At 34.8% G+C, this 27,834-nt stretch overlaps 1 protein-coding gene across 3 annotated transcripts in view; it reads right to left on the bottom strand.

The window, feature by feature from the left end:
* Positions 1-27,834, bottom strand: part of Sec31 (COPII coat complex component secretory 31) — a 486,555-nt gene that overhangs the window by 264,653 nt on the left and 194,068 nt on the right. For all 3 annotated transcript variants that reach the window (XM_090403344.1, XM_090403343.1, XM_090403345.1), the window contains exons 4-5: positions 14,424-14,622; positions 1,373-1,468 (exon numbers count right to left, since the gene is read on the bottom strand). In XM_090403344.1, the coding sequence (XP_090259470.1) occupies positions 1,373-1,468; positions 14,424-14,622 (295 nt within the window). The remainder of the gene's footprint in view (positions 1-1,372; positions 1,469-14,423; positions 14,623-27,834) is intronic.

The raw sequence follows: 27,834 nt of genomic DNA, 5'->3' as shown, positions 1-27,834 counted from the left end.
ACTGAATTCTATTTGAACTCTGATCTGGGCACAGTGACTTTTTTGGGGGGAGGGGGGGGGCATCTATGTCATAATTTAGTATCATCCCAAAGGATCCTGTGGTGGTAAAAACTATGTTCAGCTAGACCAGATGTGTTATATTTCTTTGGAGGAAATGTAACAATGATGTTCGGAGATGTGTTCAGAAACAGAACAGCCAGTTTGTCCAAAACAGAATAAAAGAATAACCAACTGTTGCATGTGACTGAATACACTCCAGGATGCAGCAGAAGTTAAATTTTATCTTTCGGAAAGGGTATCAGAGTGGAATGGAATTAATAGGATAGCAATATTGAACTTCTTTAAGATACGAGAGATACATTCTGATATACCTTTAAAGTAAGGGATGGAGATTCTATGTGAATCATCTCTTCTAATAGAGGTCAGAAAAACGGTCGATAATCTTTACTGTTTTGGAGTGCCACCCATTAAGAATAGCAGTTTTTCTGAATGTAGAAATTTCTTTCTGAAACAATTCAGATGGACAGATGATATGAGCTTTTAAAAGGAGGCATTTAATAATAACATACTTCTGTGAGGAATGGTGTGCAGAAGTGTAATGGATACACCAACCTGAAAAAGTAGGTCTGAGTTAATGTTGATAAGGAATCATCTAATTCTCTTTTAAATAAGACACCTAAGAAAGATAGAGTCCCATTTGATTTGAGTTCCAGTGATTTGTCTCTATGATGAGTTAGTAAATTTCTGTAAGAGGACTTCTAGTGATTGATGATTTATTTCAAAGAAAAAAATATCCATATAGCAAAGCCACAGGGAAAGTTTTGGATCAAAAGTAGATTTTTTCCCCCCCAATTGTTCTAAACAGACAAAGATGTTTCTGTAAATATGAATCTCTTTTTTTTAAAGAAACTAAGTCCTTCTACATAACTCTATTCTCAACCTTAGGGTGGAATCTCCATGTTAAAGCTCTGGTAAATCATTATCAAGAATTATACTTAATATATATGTTTTTTTTTTAAAACACACAGACATCACATCTCATTTGATCCTAATAATTCTCTGTTTGTTTGTTTTTTATCTGGATATTTTGCAAATGCAGAAAAGTAATTGGTCTCCATGTATATTCACACTATTTTTGAAATTTTCACTGCAACATACAACACTGAAAATGGTTCGCAATACATGTACCGAAATATTTGTACTATAAATAACCTTAGTCAATTAAATATTTAACTGTACTTAACACATAATTTAAATGAATACTGCAGTCATCCTTCAACAACATAAGTATAATAAAATAAAAATGTATACAATATTATCATCACTTAAATGTAATAAAAGAAAATATCAAAGTAAATTGCTACATGATTACCTGTGATTTTACACCAGGTGTCATAGGAGTATTAGGATTATTTAAATCCCAGATAAATATTTCAGAATCACTTGCACCAGACGCCAGTAAGTTGGACTAGAAGAAAATATGAAATCTTTGAACTATGATGCTTGCAATTAAAAAGTATTTAAAATAGAAAATAAATAACACGATATTTGCCAATCTCGAGAAACTGGAATAGAAAATTAATTGACATATGACACCACAGTGATACTCACGAAAGTATCATTAAAATCCCATGTTCCAATGATATCAAATTCATTAGCAAAAAATCATCATCATCATCATGCATATCAAGGATTTAAGCCTATCCGGCCTTAGAAGTTGAATCGTTTAAGAGGACGTCCTGGTTTACGTTTACCTAGTGGCTTGTACTTTAAGGCTTGTTTTGGTAATCTTTCTATTTTCATTCTTTGAACGTGCTCCATCCATTTATGTTTATATTTTTTAATTTTTTCTATTACTGATTCTTGGTTTAATTCTTTCATATTTCTACGTTTCTTTTGTGATCAAATAGAGTATACTTTGCAGTTTTTCTCATAAACTTCATTTCTGCTGTTATTAATCTTTGTCTTTCTGTTTTATTGTCCAGATTTCACTTCCATACAATAAGACTGGTAGGGCTAATGTACTGTATACTTTTCGTCTGGTTTGTTTTTGAACTAGGTCTGGTTTAAATATAGAGTTAATTACAGCTGTTATTTTTAAATATTTTGCAATTTTTACGTTTATATCTTTTTCATATGTGATCATACATCCTAGGTAGTTAAATGAATTCACCTGTTCTAAGATCTTGTTATCTATTACTATTTTAGTTTATAATAAATTTAGTTTAATCCTTTATCCAAGTGTAAGAAAACAAAGTTTGCGCCTGAAAGTATCTTAAGGACTGAGGTAAGGTGGCACAACACCGGGCAACTCGTTGCAAAGGTGGAGCAAGCTAACATAGCTCCTCTCTCAGTATCTCCCATAATGCAAAACACATCTCCTTGTGGATATGTATAATGTTATGCATTAAGGGAAGGGCCACTATCCAGACTAGTTTCGACCTTTATTGAGGTCTCTTCAGTGGGAGCCAGGCCAAAGTGGAGATACCAGGAAGAAGCATTAGTAAGGTCATCTCTACCTATAGGAGTTGCCACAGGGGACTGGGATAAGGAGTTGTACCACCTTACCCCAGTCCTGTAGATATTTTAAGGCATAAACTTTGTTTGCTCACACTTGGATAAAGGATTACATCAAATTTATTATAGTCTAACCAAGTGAAAAATACACTTTCAACATCTTTCTCTAAATCCAGAGTAATTTAATAAAAAGGTGGCACACCATTTGGAGATGACCACGCTAATGCTTCTGCCTGGTATCTCCACTTGGGCCTGGCTCCCACTGAAGAGACCTCAATAAAGGTCGAAACTAGTCTGGGTAGTGGCCCTTCCTTTAATGCATAACATTATACATATTTGCAAGGAGATGTGTTTTGCATTATGGGAGATACTGAGAGAGGAGTGATGCTAGCTTGCTCCACCTTTGCAATGAGTTGCCTGGTGTTGTACCACCTTACCCCAGTCCTGAAGATACTTTCAGGTGCAAACTTTGTTTGCTCACACTTGGATAAAGGATTAAACTAAATTTATTATAGTCGAACCAAGTGAAAAATAAACTTAAAAAAAAAATACTATTTTAGTTCTTACTGGATCTTGTCCTTTAAAGGCTATAGTTTTTTTTTTAAATTTATATTTCACTTGGTAAGACTATAATAAATTTAGTTAAATCCTTTATCCAAGTGTGAGCAAACAAAGTTTGCGCCTGAAAGTATCTTCAGGACTGGGGTAAGGTGGTATAACACCAGGCAACTCGTAGCAAAGGTGGAGCAAGCTAACATCACTCCTCTCTCGGTATCTCCCATAATGCAAAATACATCTCCTTGCAGATATGTATAATGTTATGCATTAAGGGAATTTTTCTGTCGATATCATACCATAATCTTTGGGTAGCTCATTTAGATCCAAAATAGCTTTCTGTAAGTTATCTTCAGAATTCATCATCATCATCATCAAATTCCTGCATGTACCCTCAAGGGGTGTACAGGATATGATAGTACTACATGAAAAAAATTACATCATTATTAATTTCCTATCTACAATTTTCCTCCAAATCAGTCTGTTACTTGTCAACACTCCAATATTATCAGATCTTATATTTCTATTGTCTAAAGCACTTTACCATATCAATCCACCTATATCTTGGTCTTCCTCTCAGTCATTTTCCTGCCAACCTGGCAGAGAACACTTGTTTTGCTAATCTTTCCTCATCCATTCTGTTTAAGTGACCATACCACCTGAGATTAGCTCTGCTAATGCATTCCTGGATGCTGACAATGTCAAGTTCTTTCCTAATATCCTCGTTTTTAATATGATACTGCCATTGATGCCATCTGTTCACGCCTATAATCTTTCTCAGGACTCTCATATCTGAAGTCTCTAGTCTTTGAATTTGTAATTATTATTTGGTCGTTGGCAAAAAGGAGAGTGTTTAAGTTCACAGCAGGAGAAAGTTTAATACTTTGATGGAAAGTATTAAACTTTTCACTATTATTAATTTTAGGCAAAAGGCTGAGTCTATACATGATCGTCCTTTTCTAAATCCATTTTGTACTTCTAAAACTTTATTTTAAATTGCAAACTAATGAATATTTCATTAGTTTGCTATTTAAAAGGGGTGCTTAAGGGTCAAAGCTGTATAACTGAGAGGAGACCTCCACATAGCCTTTAAAGGAATGCGGAGAACCGACCAGGGCTTCTGACCTAATGTCCAATCCTCACCTTCTCGTGGTGCACCCTGTTGGGTATCTACTTGGATACTGAACGAATGAGGATGGGCTGGCAATTTGGGATTTAGCCGACCAAATTGTATTCTTATTGGTTAAACCAAAATAAAAAATGATGGTACAACATGACAAAATTTCATGCCGGCTGGGGCGTCGCCCGGTTAAACAAGGCCCCCGTTGTTTTCGCCAGGGAACCAGGGCGAACAGCGAAAAGTCAGCTACTGGAACAAATCTGAAAACAAACCCCAACTCAACATCACCAGAGTTAAAGATCGGTACTATCAACGTAAGAAGCCTGAATGGCAAAGAAATGGAGCTAGCTGAGGAATTAGATAAGTACCAGATCATATTATGATATGGTATGGCAATATCATATTAAAAATGAGGATATTAGGAAAGAACTTGACATTGTGAGTATCCAGGAATGTGTTAGTAGAGCCAATCTTAAACGTAATGGGAAAGGAAACATTAGCAAAACAAGTGTTCTCTGCCAGATTGGCAGGAAAAAGACCCAGAGGAAGACCAAGACATAGGTGGATTGATACAGTAAAAAGTGCCTTAGAAGACAGAAACCATATCTTGTAATGTTGGAGTCTTGACAGGTAACAGATTGATTTTTAGGAAAATTGTGGATAGGAAGTTAGTGGTGTTGCAAGTTTTTCATGTAGTACTATTATATCCTGTACATCCCTTGAGGGTAGATATCAGGAATTTGATTATGATGATGACAATGACAAGTAGATTTGATGGACTTCAAAGAAATTTTCTTTTTAATTTTCTTAAAGCACTAAACTAGAAAAACAAACTTAAACTTGGGGATTATTGAAAATTAACTTAGGCATGAATACTTCATGTACAAATTTTGTCTAGCTCCTGCATATAGAAAGGACAAAACAAGAATATAATTAAACATTTTCACATGTCTGCCACAGTAGAAAATAATATTTAGTTTACAAATATTACATCTCACATATTGTAAGAGACATCATCAGTGATAGCGAAAAACAACAATAGCGAATTTGAACAATAAAACAGTACAGCACATGTGATAAATTTGAATTCCCCTGTATAAGTAGTTGCATGTTTGTTAAGCTAAACTATTGGAGTGAAATGATAATTAATTATTATAATACAATCTATTTAACTTAACTGAGTATAACAATTTCCCAAAGTTTTGGGATTGGAAGGCAGTTATACTCAGTTATAACTTAGTATAACTGCCTACCAACAGTAATACTATCTGCACTCCAGGTAGTATTACTGTTGAGTTTTGCTTTTGGAGAGGGAGTTAATGAGTTTGAAGGTAACAACAAGTTAGTATTTTTTTTATAATCTTTGCTGCTCATTCAGAGATACCTTTGATGTAAGGTATGGGAGTTCTGTGGAGTTACACTTCTCTTGAATGTTGTCTTGGAGTGTTGTGTTAATCCATTTAGTTAAGCTGTTTGTTTAATGGTTGCCATAATTCTGTTTGAGCAACCTTTCAGAAGAACAAATGGTCACTAAGGATTTTATGATGCCATATTTCTGAGATGGGTGGCATGCTGATGTATTCTAAATACAGGAAAACATCACTTAACACGATTAATCAATCCATCAATTAATGTACGCTAAGCTAAATCACGTCAAGTGAATACAATAAACAATAGGAATAATTATAATTCATATTAAGCGAGGTTTTGCCTGTATAGAATTCTGTAAAGGCTGGTTTTTGGGTAGACAGAAGTAGAAAGCGATTGATCTGGGTTCCATTGGATACGAACATCCAGAAAGGAAATTCCACGATGTTTATTTTTCTATTGTGAATTTAATTTGGCACATGAACTGTACTGTTTTATAATTCAAATTTCTTATCATTGTTCTATGTTACCATAAATTTGGGGAAAAAAAAAAAAAAAAAATGTATAATCTATTTTATCAGTTAATAAAAAAAATCCTCTCAGGGGACCCTGTAACCCCTAGAGAGCATGTCCCCTGGGTGGCGGATAGGGGAGCCCACCATGTGTGTGTGTGTGTACATACGCATGCGTGTGTGTGTGTATATATATATATATATATGGTGGGGTGGTTCGAATATACTGCATAAGGACTCGTGGACCAACAGGGCCATAAGGGGCAATCATCTTGATTGTAAGGGAAGCGGCACTCCCATGAACCCCTAGCTGGATCTATCCTCTCCTTCTTCTACTTTGAGGAAGACCCACTTACTTTAATCTTTCCTATAAGGCCTTATCAGCCAACTCTTCTTACTTTATGACCCTTGTGCTATTAGAGTACTCGAGGGCCATGGGGTCTTTTCATTTCTGGCCTTACAACTATGTCCTCTCTATAAACCTTACTATATTTCTTCTATAATCTACCCTTTCCCCTTCAATATACCCTATTCCTCCTATGGGTTTAAATTCGGAAGAAGGCGAGTTCAGAAGCCTTAAGGTAGCAGCCCTACCACTGAACTATTCCATCGTCAGGCTAGTCCCCTGACATGGAGAACATAACCATACTTGTAAGCTGACAGAATAAGACAATCGGATTGAATCTATGGGAAACGACCCTGGAATGGAAAAGGGAAAACGAAAATGGAAACGACAAAATATAATACACATAGCAAACTGGAATGTAAGAGGAATAGCATATAAAGAAATAGAATTAGACCAGTTATTAAATGAAAGAAGTTTTAAAATAGCAGTAATCACTGAAACAAAAAAGAAATTAAAAGGAACTATGAGAACTGAAAATTTTAATGTGATATACAGTGGAGTTGACAGAGACCAAAGAGCACAAGCAGGAGTCATGATTTGGATTCATAACTCCCTTTCTAAACAGTTAAAACATTATAAATTATGGAATGAAAGAATAATAGAAGCTAGAATAAAAATAGATAGAGGCTATTTAACAATAATTGGTTTATATGCCTCAGAAGAAGGAAGAGAACAGAATAATATTGATTTTTATAATCAGCTACAAAACATATATAATAAAATAAATAAAAATGATTACATAATTTTAGCAGGAGACTTAAATGCAAGAATTGGAAACACTAAATTAATAATAATATAGGAATACATGGAGAACACACTCTAAACAGAAATGGTAAAAAATTGATTGACTTTGTAGTTTATAATAACCTAAAAATAATGAATTCCTTCTATAAACATAAAGACATACATAAATATACTTGGGCAGCAAGAGGATGGAAATCAATATTAGATTACTTCATATTAAATGAAAAGACATCAAAATTTTCACTAGATGTTAGAGTTCACAGAGGATATGAAATAAGCAGTGACCACTTCCTTGTTAAAATAAAATTAAGATTACCACCTAAATGGCTACAAGTAACAAGAACAGAAAGAAAAATTGAAACATTTGTTTATAAAACTAGACTATTGAATGACACAAATGTACAATGGCTATATGAACAAAGAATTAACCAGTATCTAGATAAAATAAAACAAAATGAAGAAATAGAATGGCTTAATATAAAAACGATACTAAATGCAGCAGCAAATGAAAGCTTAGGAAAGACCAAAAAATTCAATAAAAGAAAAAAGAAGCCTATCACAAATGGTTAAGCAGTAAAAGATTAAAAGATGAAATAGAATATAAAAGAATAAGAGCCATAGCTAAAAGAGAAGTCAGAAAAAGACAGAGAATCATGGAATAAATGTGTTACTAATTTAGAACATGATTTATATAAAATAAGACCCAATGTATATAAGATTTTGAAACACCTAAATGCAGATACCAAAGAAAACATAAAATTAAACACTGAATTGAAATTAGAAGAATTTCTAAATTACTACACAGAACTGTGGACAGACAAATATTTTAAAAAAGACAACTGGCAAACAATGAACGAAAATTAAAAGGAAATAACTGAAGAAGAATTAGAAATCAGCCTGAAAGAAACAAGAAACGGAAAATCACCTGGAGAAGATAAGCTAGGTTCAGAACTATATAAATACGCAGGAACAAGATTCAAAGGACGACTCTTATTATTTTTAAATAAAATTTACTCAACTGGTATCCCCCCAATAGAATGGAAAAAAGCAATTGTGATTCCTATCTTTAAGAAAGGTAATAGAGATTACCCTAAAGACTATAGAGGTATCAGTATACTAAATTCATGTTACAAAATATACAGCAGAATCTTAAATAACAAACTAATGAAATATTCCGAAAACTTTATTCTAGAGGTACAAAATGGATTTAGAAAAGGATGATCATGTATAGACCCAGCCTTTTGCCTAAAATTAATAATAGAGAAAAGAAGAGAACATAATTTAGAAACACATATTGCATTTATTGACTTTGAAAAAGCATTTGACAAAGTTAAAAGAAACATATTATTTAACATATTAAAAGAAAGACAAATACCAAATAATATCCTAAAAGCTGTCACAAGTATATATGAAAATAATCAAATACAAATAAGATTAAATCATGAGCTATCATATACAAGAGAGATAAACCAAGGGGTCCGACAGGGATGTCCCCTCTCAGCAACTTTTTAATATCTACTTAAATGAAATAATAATAAAATGGAGTAAAAATTTACATCAAAGAATTAAACTTTCACCTACAGTTAACTTAAACACTCTCCTCTTTGCAGACGACCAAATAATAATTACAAATTCTGAAGATAACTTACAGAAAGCTATTTTAAATCTAAATGAGATATCCAAAGATTATGGTATGATAATATCAACGGAAAAATCAAAAACTATGGCCTTTAAAGGACAAGATCCAGCAAGAACTAAAATAGTATTAGATAACAAGATCTTAGAACAGGTGAATTCATTTAACTACCTAGGATGTATGATCACTTATGAAAATGAAAAAGATATAAACATAAAAATTACAAAATATTTAAAAATAACAGGAGTAATTAACTCTATATTTAAACCAAACCTAGTTCAAAAACAAACCAGGCTAAAAGTATACAATACATTAGCCCTACCGGTCTTAATGTATGGAAGCGAAATCTGGATAATAAAACAAAAAGACAAACAAAGATTAACAACAGCAGAAATGAAGTTTATGAGAAAAACTGCAAAGTATACCCTATTTGATCACAAAAGAAACGAAGATATTATGAAAGTATTAAACCAAGAACCAGTAATTGAAAAAAATTAAAAAATATAAACATAGATGGATGGAACACATTCAAAGAATGAAAACAGAAAGATTACCAAAACAAGCCTTAAAGTACAAGCCATTAGGAAAAAGAAAACCAGGACGTCCTCTTAAACGATTCAACGATGACTTCTAAGGCCGGAACAGGCTATACTAGGCCTAAATCCTTGATACCTATGATGATGATGATGATAAAAAAAATCACTTGCTTAAATTTTTATTTAATGTCTAAACATTTGATTAAGCTACTTTTTTACAAAAAAATATTAAGTAATGATGTTTGAATAGTGCTCAACTTTTTCATCTTGTCATGAAATTTGCAATAGCTGGCGAATGCTTTATCAAGATTTTGGCAGACTTCAAGGCTTCATTCCATATCAGGTTCAGCATTAAACAAAATTTCCTTAGCATGCTCAAAGAGTATGAAACTAGCTCAAGTTCTTCTGCACTTAGCTTCTTAGTTGTAACATTCTCTTCTTGTTTGCACTCCTAATCTTCTTCATATGCATGCTGTTCTAGTTGAAGGAGATCATTCTCAACTTAACTGTTCTGAATGGGAACATAGCAAGTTTCTCACATCTTCATTATCCAGTTCATTAAATCCAAGTTCTTTTCCAATTATAGTGATTTCTTTAATAATATTATCAGCTGGGCTATTAATCCAATGAAATCATTTGCACAGTGAGGCAAGACTTTCTGAAAAACACAGCTCCTTTATTACTGCAGCTTTTTTTTTTTTTATCAGTCTTTCTGTTTTCCATATCAGGAGTGAATATAATAAAGCCATATAGGTATCTAAATTAAAACAAAATGAAGGAAAAGTGATCGAGTATGAGAATAGAGATTGCACGAGCACTTGCGATGATAGCTTTGAGTCAACTGCCGAGTGTCGTCAGCCAATGCCCACTACATTGAAAAGTGCTGCCACTCACTGCAGACAAAAAATGTTGCATAACGCAAAAAAAATCAGGTTAACTGATTAATCACTCAAAGCATGAAATAGTGTCATTCCGCTCACTTGCGCTAACTGATTATCACGCATATTGAATTCTCGGTAAGCGAGGTTTTGCCTGTATAGAATCCTGTAAAGGCTAGTTTTTTGGTAGACAAAAGTAGAAAGCGATTATATCTGGGTTCCATTGGATACGAACAGCCAGAAAGGAAATTCAATGATGTTTATTTTTCTAATGTGAGTTTAGACTTCCTGTTTCATTTAACAGTCTTTCAAAAGAATTATCCCAAACATCTAGGATATCTATATTCAGTTTTCATTTCATCTTCATCATCTCAGATTCCTTTTACAGTGCTCTTTTCTCCATTTTTAAGTAACTACCTAAACATTTTGCCACCCTCCTGGTATTTATTTTCTATATTTTTACTGAAATCTACTCAAGACTTTTGTTTAGTTACTTTTGCTCTCTAATATTTTTCTCTGTATTCTCCCAGAGCACATGCCAACTTACTTGCCAAAAACTTTCAATACAATTTCTTCTTTTCCCAATGGCTGCCTGTTAAACTTCTGGAGTCCATCATGGGGTTCTAATTTTTCTATTCTTTTAGAACTTCACCATATGCCTCTCTAGCTGAATCAATCTTCAGAATTTGCCAGTGAGTGTCCAAGGTTTGATTATTGTTTTTAAGCTTCAATTTTAGCCCCAATAACATTTATATTCTGAAGTCTACAGTTCACCTTTGAAAGCAGCTCAACTTTAATTCTTTAAAAAACTTTCTCACATATTTTTTTCTTTTCACTATGATATTCAATTTAATTCTGCTCAAAATAAGATGATCATTTTCTATTTAAAATCTCCTGTAAGTATGTGTGTCCTGAACAACCAGAATGAAGATATCGGTATCAACATTAGCATAGTTATTGATTTCTTATTTTTGTCTTCTCTCCGTGTGGATTTGCATACATCTTTATGTTGAAACATGGCAATAGTAATGATTAATCCATGTCCTGCATAGAAATCAAGCAGCTACTTACTATTATGATTGCCTTTGCTCTTTTCTCCAATTTTCCAACACATTTCTATGTGCCTGGTATTCAATTCCTACTATTCTGTTTAAATCTCTAACAAGGACAAAATTTTTTCTTTATATCAGCTGCCTTCTCTAATTATTTAAAGAATGCCTCCACTTCTTCATTAGCAGAATCTTCTGCAAGAGACCACAGACATGAATCTTTCAGAGGAGGAGACCAATGATAGCAAACAAATCAATACACAACTTGTACAGAAGGAATGATGTAGAGTTTATGGACCTATCACCTGTGTTCAATGGAATAATATGTATAAAGCTGACAGACTGCATCTAAATTGTTTTGGTGTTGAGAGTCAAGAGAATATTGTTCACTGAGTATGCTGAAGTGCAAATTCAGCAAAACTTAAGCAATTAGCGTGGATGCAGGTGAATGTATGAAGGTACCCCTTGAGGTGAGTGAGTGTGGAATGACCAACAAGTGCAGAATCTAGTTTTCCCAAAATATCAAATAGGATAGTCAATTCAGGCAGTAAAGGCAGTTGGGCCCTAAAGGGATGCTGCAGTTTCTATATGCTAATACCAAAAGTATCAGGAATAAGAGGGAGGAGTTTTTGGCATTGGTTAGTGCAACCTCACTAGAAGTTATAGCCATTAGTGAGACTTGGTTAACAGCAGATGATGTACTTACAGGGAAAGAATGTGAAGGGGTTTAGTATTTTCAGGGAAGATTGATAGGGAGGATACTGCTGATGATGCCAGATGGATTGAAGCCAAAAAGAATTGGAGATATGCAAGAAGGTTCATTTGAAGCAATCTGGTGTGAGATCAATACCAATAACATCATGGAATAAAATTCGAAATATATGATTGGTTGCTGCTATTAGTCTAAGGGGGGGGGATTCCAGGGATGATATGCATCAGCACACTAGTACAATGAGTGCAGGTCAAGTAATTATTATGGGGGACTTCAACTATGGAGATCTAGGGTGTAAAGAAAAGGGATCACATGGCTGGCAAGAAATGAAATTCATACACCTACTAAGAGATAATTACTTGAGGCAACATGTGATGGGGGGGGGGGATCAGGGTGCAAGAGTACTAGACTTGATCATAGGATCAGAAGAGCTATCTTAACTAAAGAGGCCACATTGCCTCTGATTGCAGAAAGTAACAATCTTGACTTGGAAGATTGTAAAAAATGAGGAATATTCTGTCAAGAAAGGGTATGTGGAATTACAAGATAGGTGATTATGACAAGATTAGGAGGAAGCTCGAAGCTGGGTCATGACATAAAACCCTGCAAGGGAAGAAGAATGTTTGTAGTGTGCTTGGGAGAGTTAAGGGGCATCTAGAAGAAGCTATATTAAATTGTATACCCAAGGTAGGAAAAGGTAGGAGGGTTAAAGAGGTACAAGTTATAACTTTGCAAGGTTATATCATCCAAGAGTGAAGTTAATGCTGTTACATATGTCACGGAGACTGATGTTATCAAATAACATATATCATCTTCGTTGAAAAACATAAATATCAATTCCCCCCCCCCCCATGAAGTGGTCAATCAAACATTATTGTAAGCACAATTTTATAATTTCTTTGTTATTTGTAATACTATCATATTCATTCAACTGCTGGTCATTATGATCTTAAGCATTTATACACTAACACATGCATATATGGAGCCATGTTCCAGTATACTGATAAGTTTCTCTATATCATAACACTTCATTTGACAACTTTACCTTGCAAATATATATAGATATAATGATGCAACGGATTTACTTAGTTATATGGCATTATAGGAGAGAAACAAACAACTAAAAAAGGTGAAGAATTAAAAAAAAAAAAAAACTTAGTATATGAACACATAACCAGTTTCATCTGAGAAAACTTCATCAGATACATAACATGAAAAGAAGAGAAATACAAAAAAAATACACATTACAAGAGAATAATAGCTATAAATTGAGTTGCAAATGAATTGCTGACATTTTAAAGTGTTCTGGATATCAAAGTATTGTTGAGCATGTTCACATGGGTATGATCTCACGTATGCCAAAGCCAGACAGCTGAGGAGTAATAACAATCAGAGGTTACAGCTTAGGTTAGTATTAAGGTGGACTGCATTGAGGACAATCTCTATCAATTCAATAATTCTTCTCTCAAGCACATCATAGCACCTAAAAATAGTGTAACTGCAATGTGCCCTATTTTGTTCAGACCAAAAAATCCACTGAACTATGCATAGAGAAGCATGTGAGAGACGTATGGTAAAACTGGAGCTACCACTATCTAATCATATTCTTAATTCTGTTATTCATGGCAATGAAGATTCTATCACTCACCCAGTGATATGGAACAAATCAGAAAACATTTTTAGATGCTATGATGAGCTTGAGAGAAGAATTATTAAATCAAAAGAAATTGTCCTTAATCTGGTCCACCTTAATAAGCTATAACTTCTCTGATTGTTACTCCTTAACTATTCAACTTTGGCATACAAGAAATCTTGCTCAACAATACTGTATCTAGAATGTCTTCAGATGTCAGCAATTCATTTGCAACTTAATTGATAGGTGTTGTTGTCTTGTAATGTATTTTTTTGTATTTCTCTTTTCATGTTATGTATCTGATGAAGTCTTCTAAGAAGACGAAACTAGGTGGCATTCTTCGGTTTTTAGTTATTTAAAGTTTTTTTTTTCTATCTTTTTTTTGAGTGTTCTCCTAACAATGGACCTTCCAAAATTACAGCTCCCTTTAGATGTTTATTGTTATATTGTCATTTCCGGGATCGCTTTTCAAAGAAAACTGCTTAAGAAATCTAGATATTTTTTATTTAAGATAAAACAAACCAGCCTGGTTTAATCAGGCAGATAGCACACCCACTCTCTAACAAACAGGGTGTGGGTGTGTACCCCACAGCGGGCATGTCAATTTGTAAAACCTGTTCTGGACAAGCTTATATTATAGCTTCTTAAGTTTATAAGGCTTGTTTTGAATTTTTTTTTTTTAAATTTTAAAAGTAAACTGTCAGCAAGAGTGATCATAAACATTAACTCTTACATATATAAAAGACATCTACAATACCTGAAATTGGTTAAAATCAAGAGAATGGACAGGGCCACTGTGTTTAGTTTTATGGTGGAGTAATGCATTATCTCCTCCTTCAAGAAGTTTGCTAGGGTCATAGACTAGAAGATTGCCACCATCTGCTCCTCCTACAATTATGCCACTAGTCATATCTCCATTTGTCATTCCATGACAACCCCAAGCTACTTTATGAAATCTGCAAATTACAACAAGGCATATCAACATTGCAATTTATTGCTTAAGAGGATGCACAGTCTACATAATCAGCTATATAAACTAAATGATAAAGTATATATGGCCTTTCAAAATGACAACGAGCACTGGGTATAGCCAAAGTAGATGTATGAGTTGGTGTCCCAACCATCTCAACAGACTTTTCCGAATGGTTTCTAGGTTTTTGTTGGCTTTCTTCAAGAATGACAGTATTAAGAATCTGGTCATGTATATGCAGAAAATAACAACTATATCAGGATATGCTTAAAATCAGAGAAATATACCTCATAACTAATGCCTTATGCACCAAAGAAAGAAAGACTGAAGACTAAGAGTCAAAGGTAAAAACCACAAATGATGAAAAATGAAGAACTCTTAGTGTGGAAGAACTACTTTGAAAAACTGTTGAATAATTCACCAGTAAACTTAACTACAAATGCTTTCTCAGAAATAATAATCCAAACAGAACTTCTCATTATGTGTGACAATTTTACAATGCAAGAATTTGAAACTGCACTAAAACCTAAAGAAAAAAAGAGAAAGCACCTAGACTGGATGGTATAATTGCAGAGACTATTAAACATGGCAGAAAAGAGCAGCTTTGGAAACAACTACTAAATATCTGCAAAATACAGCTGTAGCTACATATAACATTCTATCAAAATGGGAAGAAAACCTAATAAACAATACTCAAAAAAGGCAATCTGAACAATCAAGAAAATTACAGAGGAATAACACTAATTCTTAATATTAAAAATTATATCGATGTTTCTAAATGGAACAGGACCATGTAACATCTATTTTGCTCAAAAATCAAAGTTCTTGAAGAACAAAAGCACTGTGAAACACATCCACTACCTTAGAAGGCTGCAAAAAGAGCAAAAGATAAAAAGCTGCCTTTAATGTTAAAACCTCAAAAAAGCCTTAAATTCCATCAACAGACAAAGGATGTTCAAAATTCTCAGTACCAGAATTACCATGCAAGAGTAATGGTTAATAGAGATGACCTATAGCTTTCTTTTTTTCCACTGGAGTTCTTTAGCACTATCTCTTATTATTACCTTTGACTGTTCTCAGATTCACAGAAAATGAGTATGGAATAATTCTTGAGGATTCGGCAGGAAAAATCCACATAGGCAGTTGTTGCTTTGTAGAATATGTGCTAACTGATGAAATTCAGACTACCCAAAACCACTTAAATAATTTATAAAAATGCAGAATTTACTGGGTTGGTAGTCAACAACAATAAAACTAAAGTCCTAAAAAACAGAATATCAAGATAAATGAGGAAACTCAAAAAAATTAAGATTTTGGATCTTACACTGATACTCTGATTTAGTGAAAAGAAAGCACAAAGATCTTCAATTTCATAAATGCCTAACTATTATCTGGAAATCCAAACTCATCAACAAATACCAGAATTTGTATACAAACCCATCAGTCTAGCCACATTTTGCATATGGTTCCCAGACATGAAACATCACTATTCAATGAGCAGTTAATATCAATAGATTTGGGACAACATGCTTGAAGAAAGCCAACAAAAAATCTAATAGAAACCATTCAAGAAAAGTCTGCTGAGGTGGTTGGGAAACCAACTCAGACATCCACTTTGGCTTTGCCCAATGCTCATGCTTTCTACAGACCAACTAATGAACAGAAAGGAAAAAGAAAAGTCAAGAAAACAGTTTGGGCAATACAGAAGTAAAATTATTTTGAAGATGACTCATAAACCATCTGTCATTTACCAGAGATGGCACATAACAGAGCAACTTAGCTTATTATCATTTAATAAACTATCTTCATGTGTTATTATAAGCATATGTGTGTGTGTGTGTGTGTGTCCCTATTCATACTTGAATAAACAATGATCATGAAGTTTCCATTAATAGATATCAAACAGGATAATGAACAAAAGACGATAGGAAGGAAATTTCAGATTTTGCAGATGAAACTAATTTGAATCAGCTTATACCAAAAACACAGTAATAATGCATCTTGAAATGTCATGCCATGTGGGGTACTGCAAGTTAAACAAAGCCCAATTGTTTTTTAAGTAATAACCAGGTCAAATAGTTAAAAAGTCAGTGATTGGCAGGCAATATCACGCAATGATATGAGCAAATTTCGATATGATGAATTGGACAATGAAACTATTTGTAACTATTGGCCCACAGAGGAACAATTGGAGGAAGTTTTCAAGTGATTAAAGAGGACAGCTAACAAAGCTTTTTTTTCATTATGTTACAAAAAGTTGATAATAAATTTGGTTTAATCCTTTATCCAAGTGTGAGCAAACAAAGTTTGCACCTGAAAATATCTTAAGGATAAGTTGGAAAATGAAACCCAAACATACAGAAATATTTTTGGGAAAATCTGGAAAGAAAGCACCTGCTAGATTTCTGTTCAGGACAAAGACCAGAATACTAAAAAAATGTAATGTTCCAATACAGAGATGTGCTCAAATCACAAGTACAGTAGACATGAGAAATAAGAAAAACCTCAATGACTACATCATTATTGAATGAAGTCGAACTTTTCATCCAGTGATCAAAAATGTTTATGCATTGTTTAAAATAAAATTAAGAAATTCATATAAAATGAAGAAAACCAAACACTTCACTACGAATATTTTAATAAGTTTATAAATAATACCACTTCCATAAAAATTCCAATTTTTATAAGCTAAAAAAACATTCAACTCCATTTTCAATGCTTCTCAAATTTCAAAATTTCACAGATGGCAAGATATTTGGGAAATACGGTAAGTGGGATAACATTTCCCAAACATCAATGTGAGTTTGTCCCAGGTTACACAAAATGTGAGCCTTTGTAATGTCTTAGAAAAATGCAATGATCTGCAGTTAAGCAGATCATTATGAAGCAGTGGATTATAAATCTGCTGCAACTGCACCAAGTAAAAATCCTCTGTGGTTGTTGGTCATAGAACAGAAGCTAATGATGAACAATACTAGAAGTATACTCTGTCAGATCCATAGTGATATCTTGCATAAATTATGAGCCTTGTGTAGACTCACTAGATGATAACCTATGATACAATCATTTCATTTTAATGTACATTAATTATTTTTCATTATGTCAATAACTATTCCAAAAGCGGTTTATTATTGTGATGCAAAAGCAGTACCAAGTAAACATGCTCAGAAGTTTTTTTTTTTACATGTTGGGCCCATACACAGGAGGTTGATTGGTCAACCTATAGTACATTAGTACTGTGTATGGATGGTGGGTTGGGAAAGGAGGAATTTGTTTACATTTCATTTGAATGACTTTAAATTGTATTCATTGGGAAACACAGCAGGTGGGTGACTGTTCCACAGTGCAGCAGTTGCAGGAATGAAGGAAGAGGAAAATAATTTATTCTGCTTGTTTCTAGGTGTACTGTGAAGGAATGTTGTGCAGCAGCTGAACATGTTCAAATGAGCTTAGTACTAAGCAGGGGAATTATTGATGTTATTTCGGATCAGCATTTCCCATGGAAATATTCGTAGAATATACTTACTGCAGAGACCAAACGTCTGAGTGAAAGTGGAGGGGGGGGGTTGGTAAGGGATGAATCATTGATAAGTCTAATTGTCCTCCTCTGTATTGAGTCGAGCATTTTGAGAGAGCTTTTAGGGGGGCCCCACCCCATATGTGGGAGCAGTATTCAATAGTTGGGCGGATTTGTGACTTGAATAATGTTAGTAGCTGTTCAGGGGTGAAGTAACGTCTTGAGCGGAAGAGAAATCCTAGTTTTTTTGAGGGTGAGGATGCAATGTTTGAGATATGTTTGTGCCAGGAGAGGTTTGATGCGAGGGCGATTCCGAGGAGCGAGATCTCAGGCTGTCTGGAAATTTGGGTCTCGTCAAAAAGGATACTGGGAAAAAGTTGTTCTTTTTTTATGGGAAATAGTACAGAACTGGGTTTTGTTGGTGTTGAAATTTATGAAGTTATCCGAACCCCCACTGTAGGATGGCTTGGAGATCGGAGTTGAGGGTGGTGGTGGTGGTTAATGTTCTGACAGCACACTACACTCCTGCAAGCGAGGAGTGTAGTAGTGTGCTGTCATCTGCAAAACTGTGTATTGGGTTAGAGGTCAATTGCAGTAGGTCATTGATGTACAACAGGAACAGGGTTGATGAGAGGACAGAACCCTGTGGGATCCCAGCATTAATTGAGTGGTGCGAGGACAGGGAGCCATCCACCATCACACACAGTGTGCATCCAGACAGAAAACTGGCAATCCACCTACAGAAGTCCTGGGTCAGACTGAATGATGGTAGTTTGCCTAGTAGGTCTTTGTGCCAGATCTGGTCAAAGGCTTTGGAGATATCTAGTGCAACCACTTGAGATTCGCCAAACCTCTCCATAGCATTTGCCCAGAGATGGGTGAAGTATGTGAGTAGATCTCCTGTTGATCGGCAGTGGCGGAATCCATACTGACAGTCATTTATTTGGCGAGTGTCTTCAAGATAGTGTAGGAGGTGGGAATTGATGATTTTTTCCATTACCTTTGACAGGACTGAGGTAAGCGAGACAGGGCAGTAATTGGATGGCAGTGACTTGTTACCCTTCTTGGGAATGGGCTGAATATAGGCCAATTTCCAGTGGAGTAGGAGAGTATATTTTGGTGACATAGGATAGGGGTCAGTTCTGGAGCACAATTTTTCAGAACAATTGGGGGAATGCCATTGGGGCCAGGAGACTTTTTTGTGTCTAACTGGGACAGTATTTTTCTGATTTCATCCTGGCAAAAGGATATAGGGGGCATTGTATGTTGGGTGTCTGGAATGGTTGGAGGACATTTACCATCGTCAGTTATGCATGCATTTGAAGCAAAGTACGAGGCCAGAAGATTGGCTTTTTCTGTGGGTGATGAGACAGTAGAGCCATCAGGGAGTGATAGGGGTGGGAATAGTGTTGGACAGAAGTTGCAGCCAATTGCTTTGGCAAGAGACCAAAAGGCTCGGCTGCCGTTTGGACAGGCTGCTAGTTTCCTGCTTTTTGTTCTTTCAAACTCTGTTTTGGAAGCATTGATTGTTTTTTTGCATCTATTAAGGGCTTCGGTGTAAGCTTTTGAGGGAGGATGAGGTTCTTGATTTCAGCCAGTTGTAGTATGTCTGGTGTTTCATCTCAACAGCATTGGCACATCTTTTGGAGAACTAAGGTTTCATTAGGGAAGTGGCAGTTCAGAGTGTTGTGTGGAATGTACGTATTCATGCCGGTGAGGATTACTTTGGTAATAAGCTTGGTGCACATGTTTGGGTTGGAAGGCCGAAATAGTCCAGCCATGGGAATGCCGCATAGAAGTTGATGATTGATTGATTGTGAATTTATGCAGATGGTTCTACACAATTCCACAAGATTATATGTGTACACCCATCAAGTCAATGCGAATGAATATTAGTAGCATCATTCATACCATCATATCATTTCTACAAGTAACCAGGCATGCCTGGCTTGAATCTGATCCAATAGTGGCCTTCAATTCATCATCACTGATATCAGTCATTCCCCATGGAGTTCACACTAAAGTGATTTGTTACCTGACACAAAAATTTCTGGACTGTATATTTTTATTTGGTGTATCTTCTCTGCAAGTTATGAATATCTTGCTAGTTGTTTATGTACCCAAAGTAAAGAGTAAAGAGGTTTCATTAAACCCACTCCTTGCTTGCTAGACCAACTATCAGAATTCCATAATGTGCATGAAGAGATAATGTGCATGAAGAGATAATACACAATCTTTCAAAAAAATTAACTTTGCAAAACACTTCTTTGGTTATCATATACTATTCTTTAGAGGTATAATTAAAATTAACTTAACACGTATACAACAAACAGTAATAATTTAAATGAATTAAAGGTACAAATATTTCGTACTGAAAGTAACAGTACATCATCAGTGTAGAACAAAGAGTTAAAAGAATGGAATACAAAGTACAGAACAGTCAGTGGATTACCAATTAAATTGTTGCCACGTGACAGATTAATATTAATAAAATATTATTAAATAATTCTTAAAAATTATTTCATTAATGGTTGCATAAGATGAGAATCTCCAAAACTTTTGGGGGAGAGAGAGAGAGAAAGATAGTCATTTCGATTCAAATTCGTCCGATGTTAAAGCTCTTCGCAACTTTCTTTAAAAAGGCATTCATATTTAAACATGCATCTGTGGAGAAGACAAGCTTTATCCCACTGGATATTATGTTTAGTGTCAATGCTATGTTGTGCTAGACCAGACTTATGAGGTTTCATGTATTCAATATAATACTAATGTTCCTTCATTCTTTTTTCCACAGAATGACCTATTTGTCCAAAGTATGATAAATTACATTCACATGGTATCTGGTAAACACCAGCTAATGATAGAGGTGCCAGTTTGTCTTTTGTAGATGGCAACAAGTGACAAATGTTGTTAATAGGAAAATATGTGGGAATAAGATGATACTTCTTCAAAATTCTGCCAATAGGTTCTGAGATGACTGAAACATAAGGAGTTAGAACTCTGCAGTCTGTTGAAGAATCTTGAGGTGCTGGAACATCATCATCATCAAATTCCTGCCATGTACTGGATATGATAGTACTAAATGAAAAAAATTACATCATTACTAACTTCCTATCTACAATTTTCCTCCAAATCAGTCTGTTACTTGTCAAGACTCCAACATTATCAGATCTTATATTTCTATCATCTAAGGCACTTTGTACCTTAGATGATAGATATCAATCCACCTATATCTTGGTCTTCTTCTGGGTCGTTTTCCTGCCAACCTGGCAGAGAACACTTGTTTTGTTAATCTTTCTTCGCCCATTCTGTTTATGTGACCATACCACCTGAGATTTCGCATTCCTGGATGCTGACAATGTCAAGTTCTTTCCTAATATCCTCGTTTTTAATATGATATTGCCATTGATGCCATCTGTTGATGCCTATAATCTTTCTCAGGACTCTCATATCTGCAGTCTCTAGTCTTTGGTCAAGTGTTTTACTTCTGACCCAGCTCTCAGATCCATAAGTTAAAACTGGTTTGAACACTGTCTTGTATACAGCTAATTTAGTGTTCCGACTAATTTCTCTCTTATTCCATATGAATTTATTCAATTGACTTCCTACTATACCAGCTTTATTGATTCTGTTTATTTCCATATTTAATTTACCATCTTCACTAAAAATCGTACCTAAGTAGCTGAAATGTTTTACTTGTTCCACAGGTTCTCCGTTCACAACAGTTGACATTTTCAATGATTCTGCCTATTTTCATTGTCTTCGTCTTTTTATTGCTGACCTTCATACCATATCTATTACAACAGCTATTCAATTTAGTAAGAGAATCTTGCAGACTTGTAGCGGATTTATTTAGAAGTATAACATCATCCGCATAAAGCAGAGAGCTTTATGCGGATTTGAGTTGTAAGTCTAACTGCTGACTTACAACTCAAATAAAGACTAAGTATTGCTTGATATAATGCCCCATTGACACCATATAACTGCAGCTTATTGAATAGCTTCTCTCTTGGCATCTTGTCATATGCCTTTTCCAAATCGACAAAACTTAAATACAGATCTTTGTTATATTCCCATGCTTTCTCGACTATTTGTCGCAAACTGAAGATCTGATCCTGACAGCTTCTATTTGGCCTGAATCCAGCTTGTTCTTCACCAAGCTTTTCTTCCACAATTCTTCTCAACTGTTTCTCAAGTATACTTGCATATATCTTACCAGGAACACTCAGTAGGGAAATACCTCTGTAATTCTCACATTCAGTTTTATTTCCCTTTTTATACATGGGTACTATGAGAGCTCTACTCCAATCATCAGGAATTCGTCCCTCTGTCCAGGCATTCTGAACTATGCAGTGCAGCTACTGTAAGACTCTTATACCACCATACTTCAGCATTTCTGGTCGAATATCATCTACTCCTGCTGCCTTTCCACATTTCAAGCCTTTGATAGCTTTTTCTAGTTCAAGTATTGGATATGTATTCCTGACTGCATGCCTGGTCAGTGTTTTTTATCACTGTGCTGTCATCACTGCTTGTTTCATTTAGCAGTTTTTCAAAGTAATTACTCCATACTGCAAGGATATCTTTTTCTACCTCTTTCATGTCACCTTTATCATCTCTAACTCCTTTTACAGCACTCTTTCCTCCATTCCTAAGCTTCTTTAACAACCTCCAGAATATGTTGCCACCTTCTTGATATTTATTTTCTATATTCTTGCCGAAGTCCTCCCATGGCTTTTGTTTAGCTAGTTTTACACAGTGTTTAGCATTCTTGCATTTGTCTCTATATTCTCTAAGAGCACAAGCTGACTTATTTGACAGGAACTTTTGATATGCTTTCTTCTTTTCCTTCACTGCCTTTTAACTTCCTGTGTCCTAGAAGTCAATTATCTGCTGGATTTGATTAGGGTTGTAACCATTAGATTCCATTAACTTTTTTATAATGAAAAGTTCTTGTTGTAGGCTTAATGAGGAGGAGCACACTTTACGGGCTCTATTAATTAAAGATTTGATAATGCCAATTTTTTGAGAGGTGTGATGAGCAGACTTTTGATGAATGTATCTGCCAGTAAAGGTATGATTTCGACAGACGCTTATCGAAAAAGTACCAGAGAATGTCCAAGAATGGTAAACTACCAGACTTTTCTTTTTCCATGGTAAAATGAATGCGTGGGTGAAGGCTATTTATCTGTTGTAGGAATGCTGTAAGTTCCTCTTCAGTATGTGTCCAAATAGCAAAGACATCATCGACATAACGAAACCAAAGAGAGGGTTGGGGATGAATGGATGAAAACAAGGTGTCTTCCAGATGTTTCAAAAAATAGTTTGCCAAAGGTGGAGACAGAGGGCTACCCATGATAGTACCTTCAACTTGTTTGTAGATCTTGTTTTTTCCAGCTGAAATATCCTGAATGTATAACAAATTCAAAAATCTTTGCAATATCTGGAGGGTAATCATCATATAGTAAGTTGATAGTGTCAACTAATGGAATATTGGTAAAAAGGGAAGCAATACCAAAACTGACTAACAAGTTTTTGATTTGAACATCCTTTATTTGTTCAAGAAAATGTGTAGAATTTTTGATCAATGATCTAGAATGTCCAGTAAGGGCAGTTAATGAACGTGACAAAAGCTTAGCAACTTAATAAAGTGGGAGAGTCAATACAATTCATGATGGATCTTACTGGATAACTTTCTTTATGGATTTTTGGGAGGTCATATAAGTGAGGAGTTCTTCCAAAATGAGTGTGCAGTTTATCCACGGTGTTTTGATCCCAACTGATAACTTCATCCAGCAAAATTGTTTAATTTGCGAATTTGTAGGATTATGATTGATTTCTTGATAGGTGTAGGTATCTTGTAGAAGGCTAGTTATTTTTCTTCACAGTCAGTCTTATCCAATGCCTTGATTTTGACGTAATACCTAAACGCATCCCTTATCTTGATTTTTTGCATAATATGAAACGTAATCTGTCAAGACTTTCTAGCAAAGATGCTAATAAACTACGATTTGAAGTTGCTGCCTCACTTTTTAAAAGCAAGTCACCGCTATATAATTTATCGAGTGGTGAAATCCATGTGCTAACTTCATTAAGAAAAAATAGTGAAATATCTATTTCAAAAGCTGATAAAGGAAAAGCTGTAGTGATCATGGATAAGACTGACTATGAGAGAAAAGTAACCTCCCTTCTGTACAAGATACATAGCATTGACACTAAGAATAATATCCAGTGGGATAAAGCTTGTCTTCTCCATAGAGAAGACAGGCAGATGCATGTTTAAATATGAACACCTTTTTAAAGAAAGTTGCGAAGCCCTTTTACATCAGACGAATTTGAATCGAAATGATTGTCTCTCTCTCCCAAAAGCTTGGGAGATTCTAATCTTATGCAACCATCAATGAAACAGTTTTTAAGAATTATTTAATAATATTTTATTAATATGAATCTTCTGGCATGTGGCAACAATTTAATTGGTAATCCACTGACTGTTCTGTACTTTGTATTGCATTCCTTTAACTGTTTGTTCTACACTGATAATGTACTGTTACTTTCAGTATGAAATATTTTACCTTTAATTCATTCAAGTTATTACTGGGGGTGCTTAAGGGTCAAAGCTGTATAACTGAGAGGAGACATCCACATAGCCTTTAAAGGAATGTGGAAAACCGACCAGGGCTTCTGACCTAATGTCCAATCCTCACCTTCTCGTTGTGCACCCTGTTGGGTATCTACCAAGATACTGAACGAACGAGGATGGGCTGGCAATTTGGGATTTAATCGACCAAATTGTATTTCAATTGGTTAAACCAATATAGAAAATAATGGTACAACATGACAAAATGTCATGCCGGCTGGGGCATTGCCCAGTTAAATAAGGCCCTTGTTGTTTTCATCAGGGAACCAGGGTGAACAGCGAAAAGTCAGCTACTGGAACAAATCTGAAAGCACACCCAAACTCAACATCACCAGAGTTAAAGATCAGTGCTATCAACATAAGAAGTCTGAATGGCAAAGAAACGGAGCTAGCTGAAGAATTAGATAAGTACCAGATCGACATAATAGGGGTGACTGAAACAAAAAAGACAAAAACAGGTGAGATCTTTCTGAGCAATAAATGTAAAATGTTATATTCAAGGCAATGACAATCAAGGAAAAGAAGGAGTAGCCATAGTATTCAACACAAAATACGAGGTTAATCTTCTTGAATGGCAGGCAGTGTGAAGTAGAGTGATGTGGGCAAATATCAGAATGGGGAACTGGACAATGAGACTTATTTGTGCCTATGGTCCCACAGAAGGTTCTACTAAGGTAGAAGTGGAGGAATTTTTTGAGGCTTTAGAAAAAGCAACTGACACAATGAAAAAGGAAAAGTTGGTCCTTGTTGGGGATCTAAATAGTAGAGTAGGAAATGATTGTGAGACATACAAAAATATTTTGGGAAAATTTGGAGAAAAGAGCAAAGCTAATAATAATGGCAAATATCTGTTGGATTTCTGCTCAGGACATGGACTGGTTATTACTAACACCATGTTCCAACATAAAAATGTGCACAAATTCACATGGAGAGAAGAGGCTAGGAATAAGAAAAGTCTCATTGACTATGTTATTGTTGATAGTGATGTTTTCTCCCTGGTGCAGGACACCAGAGTGTACAGAGCATAACACAGAATATTATGAATTCAAATATCATGTATAATCATTCAAAGAAATGTGCAGTTTACTTACCCAGAAACTATTCCCACACCTCCCTTTAAAAAAAAAAAAAAAAAAAAAAAAAAAATACAACTTTGACTAATTGAAAATGATTATATTTTACTCAATGGTAATGGAAAATTAAAGGATCCAAAGCATTCATTAATTACATAAGCACTGCCTAGGCTAATAAAGAATATTATTAGCAGACACTACTCTATCTAGTTCTTATTCAATCAAATTATCTGAATTTCTGCAGGTCCCAAGGACACAAAAATAGTGGCTAGCATATTGTACAGTAGCAAAGAAATTAATCCAAACACTCACATTTTAAAGAAAAATTTTAACTTTGCAAGAAAATAAATATAAAAATTAAACTCCAACTTTACCTAATAATTTACATCTGCTCCTCTGTTCATTAATTTGCTTAGGCATGGACTCTACCAATATAGAACACATATTTCATATTTCTGCATCTCAAAACCATACCTTTATAATGGATTGTATTAAGTTATCCTTTGTATCACAATTTAATTTTCCAATTCTCTTTTTCACTATATCTCACAAATTTTCTTTTGAGTTAATGTCAGGAGAGTTACCTGGCCACTAAAGCAATTGGATATAATTTTTGAGGAACTCTTTTTCACTTTTTTGAAGTGTCATGGAACAAGACTGTTTCGGAAGAGGAGTTCTTTGTCTTTCTAGATCTGCGGAACCACTTTTTTCTCCAATATTTTTATGTATTGGTCACTTTCCATCATACCATCAATAGACAAGTGATCCTGGTCTGTATGTGTAAAACAACCCCAGAACATCTTTTTAGTTGGGTGTTCAGAGCTTGTTGAAGGTGGGTGAGAGAAGTCTTCTCAGCTGCTGATTTGTGAACATAGGATACTTGGACAAAGAAATGGCTCTGACCTCATATTCTCAGATGAAATGGCTCTCATCTGTCATGTGGGAAACATTAATCCCACTAGCTGACAAATCTGTATTTAAGTCAACAGCAGACAATGTTGATTCATTTTGCTTTTCCCTAGTAAGTGTAGTTTTCCTTTTGTGCCCATAATTTTCTTTTGTCAGGAGAAAAGGTACTTGTTTCTCTAAACTTGCTTAAAATTGCATTAAGAGTACCCAAATCAACACAACACTCAATGGTAATTTGTCTTTGAGTCAGAGATGTATGCTGAGAAAGAGTACGGATTTTTGAATGCTTCCTTGGAGATGTATCCATTTTATAGCTACACAAAATGAATAAAACACTACAAATGTCAACTTGTTTTAAACTATTAAAATGCACAACACTATTAACCCTATGACATATAAATTATTTTTAAAGTTGGAACAGATAAAACTACTATTTATTTAATTCGTTAATTGTTACCATATTATAAAGAATATTAATAATTTTGCAAGGTAAGATACTTTTCAAAGCACTTAGCTAAATGTAACGGTATCAAACATTTTTTACATTGCCATATAGTTTCACTTCTTACATTATGCTTAGCACATACATGGCATCTCTTTGCTGGATGTTGCTTTTTATCAGTAAGGGGTATATGTTCAGGGAAATATGCCCAATTTTTTGCCTACAGTCTAATTGGGCAGTCCTTTTGCGATAAACGTCCACGGGTACTATAATTAGGTAAAAATATATTTGACAACATATCTTCTGCTACGTTCAAACGGAAGTTGACTATTGTTAGTTTTGATGTATTGGGAAACATGGAATATAAAACATAAGCATTGTAAATAGCAATATCCATCAAATAGAAAAATATTTTCTTGTAACCTTTGATGCATTTTCGCATAATTGGAAAACAAGCAAGTAGTTGGTCTTGTCTATCGACACCGCCCATTCCACAATTGTATTCGAGAACACATTTAGGTTTTATTATTTTTTCTTCATCGCCCCCTCTTACTTCTCCTTACTTTTCCAGTATCTACCATTTCTTCTTTTGAATGCTTTGCGCTTATCATCATGTACAC

This window comes from Typopeltis vanoorti, chromosome 14, assembly GCF_054136105.1.
Source record: "Typopeltis vanoorti isolate ZY-2024b chromosome 14, IOZ_Tvanoo_1.0, whole genome shotgun sequence".
In the NCBI taxonomy this organism is placed as follows: Eukaryota; Metazoa; Arthropoda; class Arachnida; order Uropygi; family Thelyphonidae; genus Typopeltis; species Typopeltis vanoorti.
Note: the sequence above shows the minus strand (reverse complement) of the source record. Positions and strands in the feature narration are given on the sequence as shown.